The following is a 7,500-nucleotide window of genomic DNA, read 5'->3' as shown; positions in this document are numbered from 1 at the left end:
GGACGAGAGGAGGAGAGGAGGAGGAGGGGCGAGAGGAGGAGGAAGGAGGAGGGGCGGAGGAGGAGGAGGAGGAGGGACAGAGGAGGAGGAGGGAGGAGGAGGGACGAGAGGAGGAGGAGGAGGAGAGGGGCAGAGAAGGAGGAGGAGGAGGGGATCCAGAGGAGGAGGAGGAGGGAGAGGAGGAGGAGGGAGGAGGGAGGAGGAGGAGGAGGAGGAGGGACGAGAGGAGGAAGGGAGGAGGGAGGAGGGGAGGAGGGGAGGAGAGGAGGAGGGAGGAAGGAGGAGGGAGGGAGGAGGAGGAGGAGGAGGAGGGGCAGGGAGGAGGAGGGAGGAGGAGGAGGAGAGGAGGAGGAGGAGGAGAGGAGGAGGAGGAGGATGAGAGGAGGAGGAGGAGGAGGAGGAGGAGGGGCGAGAGAGGAGGAGGAGGAGGGGACAGGAGGAGGAGGAGGAGGAGGAGGGGACGAGAGGAGGAGGAGGAGGAGGGAGGAGGAGAGGAGGAGGAGGAGGAGGAGGGGACGAGAGGAGGAGGAGGAGGGGAGAGAGGAGGAGGAGGAGGAGAGGAGGGGAAGGAGGAGGAGGAGGAGTAGGGGGAGGAGGAGAAGGAGTAGGGGGAGGAGGAGGAGGAGGAGGAGGAGGAGAGGAGTAGGAGGAGCAGGGAGGAGGAGGAGGAGGGGCGGGAGGAGGAGGAGGAGGAGGGGGAGGAGGAGGAGAAGGAGGAGGAGAGGAGGAGGAGGAGGAGGGAGGAGGAGGAGGAGGAGGAGGAGGAGGGGGGGAGGAGGAGAAGGAGGAGAGGAGGGAGGAGGAGGAGGGAGGAGGGACGAGGAGGAGGAGGAGGGACGGAGGAGGAGGAGGAGGAGGGACTCCAGAGGAGGAGGAGGAGGGGAGAGAGGTGGAGGGGGAGGAGGAGGAGAGGAGGAGGAGGAGGAGGGGACGGGAGGAGGAGAAGGAGGAGGGGACGAGGAGGAGGAGGAGGAGGAGGAGGGGACGGGAGGAGGAGGAGGAGGAGGGGACGAGAGGAGGAGAAGGAGGAGGGGACGAGAGGAGGAGAAGGAGGAGGGGACGGGAGGAGGAGAAGGAGGAGGGGACGAGAGGAGGAGGAGGAGGAGGTGGGAGGAGGAGGAGGAGGAGGGAGAGGAGGAGAAGGAGGAGGGGACGAGAGGAGGAGGAGGGGACGGGAGGAGGAGGAGGAGGAGGGGACGAGAGGAGGAGAAGGAGGAGGGGACGAGAGGAGGAGGAGGGGACGGGAGGAGGAGGAGGAGGAGGGGACGAGAGGAGGAGGAGGGCGTTTATTCCAATCAATAACTATGTTCCCGTGGTCTATCACATGAACCAGCAGCACCTTAAATAAGGATGACGTCATCGGATGACGTCATCCGGCGCTCACCTTGCCAGCTGCTCAGCCTCGGGCTCTGCCTGTGGTGCTCCGTGGCGATGGCCAGCGTGTTGAGCAGCACCAGAACTATGACCCACCAGGAGAACAGGCCGGACCGCACAGACACACGGCACCGGCGCCGCAGCCAGCGGTTCCACTTACGGGCCAGTTTACTGAGGAGGAGGAGGAGCAGGAGGAGGAGGAGGAAGAGCAGGAGGAGGAGGAAGAGCAGGAGGAAGAGGAGGAGGAGGAAGAGGAGGAGGAAGAGCAGGAGGAGGAGGAGTGATATTTAGTGGAGGCAGACTAACACACACACTGTTACACACACACTACACACACACACTACACTACACACACACACACACTACACACACACACACACTACACACACACACACACACACACTACACACACACACACTACACACACACACACACACACTACACACACACTACACACACACACTACACACACACACACACACACACACTACACACACACTACACACACACTACACTACACACCACACACACACTACACACACACACACTACACTACACACCACACACACACTACACTACACACACTACACACACTCACACTACACACACACACACTGGGCGTGTCTCTTTACTAGTAGTGGACGATCTTCTGGATGGCGTCCATTTTGCTGACGCTTCCCGTCTCGGACCCGTTCTCCGAGCTGAGCAGACCTGAGAGGAGACGCAGCCCTCAGGTCATGTGATGCGTCACATGACCTGAGAGGAGACGCAGCCCTCAGGTCATGTGATGTGTCACCTGACCTGGGAGGAAGACATAGCCTCGGGTCATGGTGCGTCATGACCTGAGGAGAAGCATAACCCTCAGGTCAGGATAGTTGAGTCCACACCATGGCAGTAAGCCCCAGGACCTCCAGTCTTACCCTGCGCCTCCTGCTCGTTGTCCAGGGCCTCCAGTCTTACCCTGCGCCTCCTGCTCATTGTCCAGGGCCTCCAGTCTTACCCTGCGCCTCCTGCTCGTTGTCCAGGACCTCCAGTCTTACCCTGCGCCTCCTGCTCGTTGTCCAGGACCTCCAGTCTTACCCTGCGCCTCCTGCTCGTTGTCCAGGGCCTCCAGTCTTACCCTGCGCCTCCTGCTCATTGTCCAGGGCCTCCAGTCTTACCCTGCGCCTCCTGCTCGTTGTCCAGGACCTCCAGTCTTACCCTGCGCCTCCTGCTCATTGTCCAGGACCTCCAGTCTTACCCTGCGCCTCCTGCTCATTGTCCAGGACCTCCAGTCTTACCCTGCGCCTCCTGCTCATTGTCCAGGGCCTCCAGTCTTACCCTGCGCCTCCTGCTCATTGTCCAGGACCTCCAGTCTTACCCTGCGCCTCCTGCTCATTGTCCAGGGCCTCCAGTCTTACCCTGCGCCTCCTGCTCGTTGTCCAGGACCTCCAGTCTTACCCTGCGCCTCCTGCTCGTTGTCCAGGACCTCCAGTCTTACCCTGCGCCTCCTGCTCGTTGTCCAGGGCCTCCAGTCTTACCCTGCGCCTCCTGCTCGTTGTCCAGGACCTCCAGTCTTACCCTGCGCCTCCTGCTCGTTGTCCAGGACCTCCAGTCTTACCCTGCGCCTCCTGCTCGTTGTCCAGGGCCTCCAGTCTTACCCTGCGCCTCCTGCTCGTTGTCCAGGACCTCCAGTCTTACCCTGCGCCTCCTGCTCGTTGTCCAGGGCCTCCAGTCTTACCCTGCGCCTCCTGCTCGTTGTCCAGGGCCTCCAGTCTTACCCTGCGCCTCCTGCTCGTTGTCCAGGACCTCCAGTCTTACCCTGCGCCTCCTGCTCGTTGTCCAGGACCTCGAGTCTTACCCTGCGCCTCCTGCTCGTTGTCCAGGACCTCCAGTCTTACCCTGCGCCTCCTGCTCATTGTCCAGGACCTCCAGTCTTACCCTGCGCCTCCTGCTCGTTGTCCAGGGCCTCCAGTCTTACCCTGCGCCTCCTGCTCGTTGTCCAGGGCCTTCAGTCTTACCCTGCGCCTCCTGCTCGTTGTCCAGGGCCTCCAGTCTTACCCTGCGCCTCCTGCTCGTTGTCCAGGACCTCCAGTCTTACCCTGCGCCTCCTGCTCGTTGTCCAGGACCTCCAGTCTTACCCTGCGCCTCCTGCTCGTTGTCCAGGGCCTCCAGTCTTACCCTGCGCCTCCTGCTCGTTGTCCAGGACCTCCAGTCTTACCTCGCCTCCTGCCTGTCCAGGACCTCCAGTCTTACCCTCGCCTCCTGCTCGTTGTCCAGGGCCTCCAGTCTTACCCTCGCCTCCTGCTCGTTGTCCAGGACCTCCAGTCTTACCCTCGCCTCCTGCTCATTGTCCAGGACCTCCAGTCTTACCCTCGCCTCCTGCTCGTTGTCCAGGACCTCCAGTCTTACCCTGCGCCTCCTGCTCGTTGTCCAGGACCTCCAGTCTTACCCTGCGCCTCCTGCTCGTTGTCCAGGGCCTCCAGTCTTACCCTGCGCCTCCTGTTCATTGTCCAGGACCTCCAGTCTTACCCTGCGCCTCCTGCTCGTTGTCCAGGACCTCCAGTCTTGCCCTGGGCCTCCTGCTCGTTGTCCAGGGCCTCCAGTCTTACCCTGCGCCTCCTGCTCGTTGTCCAGGACCTTCAGTCTTACCCTGCGCCTCCTGCTCGTTGTCCAGGACCTCCAGTCTTACCCTGCGCCTCCTGCTCGTTGTCCAGGACCTCGAGTCTTACCCTGCGCCTCCTGCTCGTTGTCCAGGACCTCGTCTTACCCTCGCCTCCTGCTAGATTGTCCAGGACCTCGAGTCTTACCCTCGCCTCCTGCTCGTTGTCCAGGACCTCAGTCTTACCCTCGCCTCCTGCTGGGTTGTCCAGGACCTCCAGTCTTGCCTCGCCTCCTGCTGGGTTGTCCAGGACCTCCAGTCTTACCCTCGCCTCCTGCTCGTTGTCCAGGACCTCAGTCTTACCCTGCGCCTCCTGCTCATTGTCCAGGACCTCCAGTCTTACCCTCGCCTCCTGCTCGTTGTCCAGGACCTCCAGTCTTACCACCCTCTCGCCTCCTGCTCGTTGTCCAGGGCCTCCAGTCTTACCCTCGCCTCCTGCCTGTCCAGGGCCTCCAGTCTTACCCTCGCCTCCTGCTCGTTGTCCAGGCCTCCGTTGTCAGGGCTGGTACCTCACTCCTATGGTGTCCAGGCCTCCAGTCTTACCCTCGCCTCCTGCTCGTTGTCCAGGACCTTCAGTCTTACCTGCGCCTCCTGCTCGTTGTCCAGGACCTCCAGTCTTACCCTCGCCTCCTGCTCGTTGTCCAGGACCTTCAGTCTTACCCTCGCCTCCTGCTCGTTGTCAGGACCTCCAGTCTTACCCTGCGCCTCCTGCTCGTTGTCCAGGACCTCCAGTCTTACCTCGCCTCCTGCTCGGATTTGTCCAGGACCTCCAGTCTTACCCTGCGCCTCCTGCTCGCTGTCCAGGACCTCAGTCTTACCCTCGCCTCCTGCCTTCGTTGTCCAGGCCTCCAGTCTTACCCTCGCCTCCTGCTCGTTGTCCAGGGCCTCCAGTCTTACCCTCGCCTCCTGCTCGTTGTCCAGGACCTCCCAGTCTTACCCTCGCCTCCTGCTCGTTGTCCAGGACCTCGCGTCTTACCCTGCGCCTCCTGCTCGTTGTCCAGGACCTCCAGTCTTACCCTGCGCCTCCTGCTCGTTGTCCAGGACCTCCAGTCTTACCCTGCGCCTCCTGCTCGTTGTCCAGGCCTCCAGTCTTACCCTGCGCCTCCTGCTCGTTGTCCAGGGCCTCCAGTCTTACCCTGCGCCTCCTGCTCGTTGTCCAGGGCCTCCAGTCTTACCCTGCGCCTCCTGCTCGTTGTCCAGGGCCTTCAGTCTTACCCTGCGCCTCCTGCTCGTTGTCCAGGCCTCCGGTCTTACCCTGCGCCTCCTGCTCGTTGTCCAGGCCTCCGGTCTTACCCTGCGCCTCCTGCTCGTTGTCCAGGCCTCCGGTCTTACCCTGCGCCTCCTGCTCGTTGTCCAGGCCTCCGGTCTTACCCTGCGCCTCCTGCTCGTTGTCCAGGCCTCAGTCTTACCCTGCGCCTCCTGCTCGTTGTCCAGACCTCCAGTCTTACCCTGCGCCTCCTGCTCGTTGTCCAGGACCTCGAGTCTTACCCTGCGCCTCCTGCTCGTTGTCCAGGACCTCCAGTCTTACCCTGCGCCTCCTGCTCGTTGTCCAGGACCTTCAGTCTTACCCTGCGCCTCCTGCTCGTTGTCCAGGGCCTCCAGTCTACTCCTCGCCTCCTGCTCGTTGTCCAGGACCTCCAGTCTTACCCTGCGCCTCCTGCTCGTTGTCCAGGACCTCCAGTCTTACCCTGCGCCTCCTGCTCGTTGTCCAGGACCTCCAGTCTTACCCTGCGCCTCCTGCTCGTTGTCCAGGGCCTCCGGTCTTACCCTGCGCCTCCTGCTCGTTGTCCAGGCCTCCGGTCTTACCCTGCGCCTCCTGCTCGTTGTCCAGGCCTCCAGTCTTACCCTGCGCCTCCTGCTCGTTGTCCAGGCCTCCGGTCTTACCCTGCGCCTCCTGCTCGTTGTCCAGGACCTTCAGTCTTACCCTGCGCCTCCTGCTCATTGTCCAGGCCTCCAGTCTTACCCTGCGCCTCCTGCTCATTGTCCAGGACCTCCAGTCTTACCCTGCGCCTCCTGCTCGTTGTCCAGGACCTCCAGTCTTACCCTGCGCCTCCTGCTCGTTGTCCAGGACCTCCAGTCTTACCCTGCGCCTCCTGCTCGTTGTCCAGGCCTCCGGTCTTACCCTGCGCCTCCTGCTCGTTGTCCAGGCCTCCGGTCTTACCCTGCGCCTCCTGCTCGTTGTCCAGGACCTCGGCCTGAGTGATCCAGTCCATGTAGCCCTCCAGGTCCTCGTCCAGCTGCTGCGCCTCCCTCAGCTTGGTGAACTCTCCTCTGGACTTGGCCTTCTCGCGCTCCTTTGTGAACTCACTGGTTGGGGAAAGACAGACGATATGAAACGAGGAGACTCAAGAGGAGCGTGAGACAAATGACATGGAGGCCGGGTGTCCGTACCCACTGAGCACGCCCAGAACCAGGTTCAGCACAAAGAAGGAGCCCACGATGATGAGGGTGGTGAAGAAGATCCACGGCCACTCCATTCCGATCGCATCGTTGACCTGGAAGCACACGTCGCCTCGACTCGAGTCAGAAGCCGCGACAAGGAGAACCTGCTCTCCTCGCTCCGTACGGACGCCGCGGCCTCCAGACACCAGGATGGACACCGATCTCTCGGAAGGACGTTTTAAATGGATACGTATGAAATGAGAGTGAGCGTGTGCATTCTGTCTGCCAGCAACTGGTCATCAGAGTTCATCTTTGTCTTTATTGGGTTGTCCTGAAACAGCCAATCCAATCTCAGGGAGAGGGGCGGGGCTTAATCACATTACGAGGTCCCGGGTTTAGAGGAATGCAGAAGTTAATTATTGATCAGTGAATATTGTACGAGATCACAAATGTTCATCACCAGTTATCTGTGGTTTGACCTCATGTGACCTGCAAGAGGTGAATATACAAGTTGATTTTGTGATTCTATACTTTAATTAGAGTGTAAAACAATGTTGTGTTAGTGTAATAACCGTTAGCTTAGCCTTCAGACTGTTAGCTCTGCATGTGAAACTAGTTGGTAAGACGAGCTAACGCTCCAGCGCCGTGGAGTCGCGTATCGACTCGGTGTGAGATTCAGGAGACGGACGTCTGGGACTGGAAGATGACTGGGAGGCGTCCTCTGGTTGGCCTCACCCAGTAGAGGACGTCGGTCCAGCCCTGCGTGGTGATGCACTGGAACACCGTTAGCATGGAGAAGCCCAGGTTGTCAAAGTGGGTGATGCCGTGGTTCGGGCCCGGCCAGCCGGCCCGGCACTCGGTGCCGTTGATGGCGCAGCGCCGACCGTTCCCGGCCTGGGCGCATGGAGCCGGCTTCTCGTTCTCCACCGTGGCGATGATGTCTGAAGGTCAGAGGAAGGTCACGTTAACCAATAGGTTGACCTGTGACCTCATCCACACAGTATGAAGCCCGTGTGAAGCTGACTTCTTCTCCACGATGGCACATTCATCTCTGTACTTCAGACTGTTTGGTTCCAGAAGCTCTCAGATCAACTTGTTTTTCC

The 7,500-nt window shown here is 60.8% G+C and overlaps 1 protein-coding gene across 3 annotated transcripts in view; it reads right to left on the bottom strand.

The window, feature by feature from the left end:
* Positions 1–7,275, bottom strand: part of LOC130208009 (dihydropyridine-sensitive L-type skeletal muscle calcium channel subunit alpha-1-like) — a 52,432-nt gene extending 45,157 nt beyond the window's left edge. For 2 of the 3 annotated variants that reach the window (XM_056436857.1, XM_056436856.1), the window contains exons 1-5: positions 7,133–7,275; positions 6,407–6,510; positions 6,177–6,322; positions 2,007–2,085; positions 1,385–1,545 (exon numbers count right to left, since the gene is read on the bottom strand). In XM_056436857.1, coding sequence (XP_056292832.1) covers positions 1,385–1,545; positions 2,007–2,085; positions 6,177–6,322; positions 6,407–6,510; positions 7,133–7,189 — 547 coding nt within the window. In that variant the 5' untranslated portion in view covers positions 7,190–7,275. Of the gene's footprint in view, positions 1–1,384; positions 1,546–2,006; positions 2,121–6,176; positions 6,323–6,406; positions 6,511–7,132 lie in introns of those variants that run through there. The other variant, XM_056436858.1, reaches the window with a different exon arrangement.
* Between the last annotated feature and the right edge of the window lie 225 nt (positions 7,276–7,500).

The sequence above is a fragment of the Pseudoliparis swirei genome, chromosome 18, assembly GCF_029220125.1.
Source record: "Pseudoliparis swirei isolate HS2019 ecotype Mariana Trench chromosome 18, NWPU_hadal_v1, whole genome shotgun sequence".
NCBI classification, from domain to species: Eukaryota; Metazoa; Chordata; class Actinopteri; order Perciformes; family Liparidae; genus Pseudoliparis; species Pseudoliparis swirei.
The sequence above is the reverse complement of the archived record's forward strand: the minus strand, read 5'-3'. Positions and strand labels throughout refer to the sequence as shown.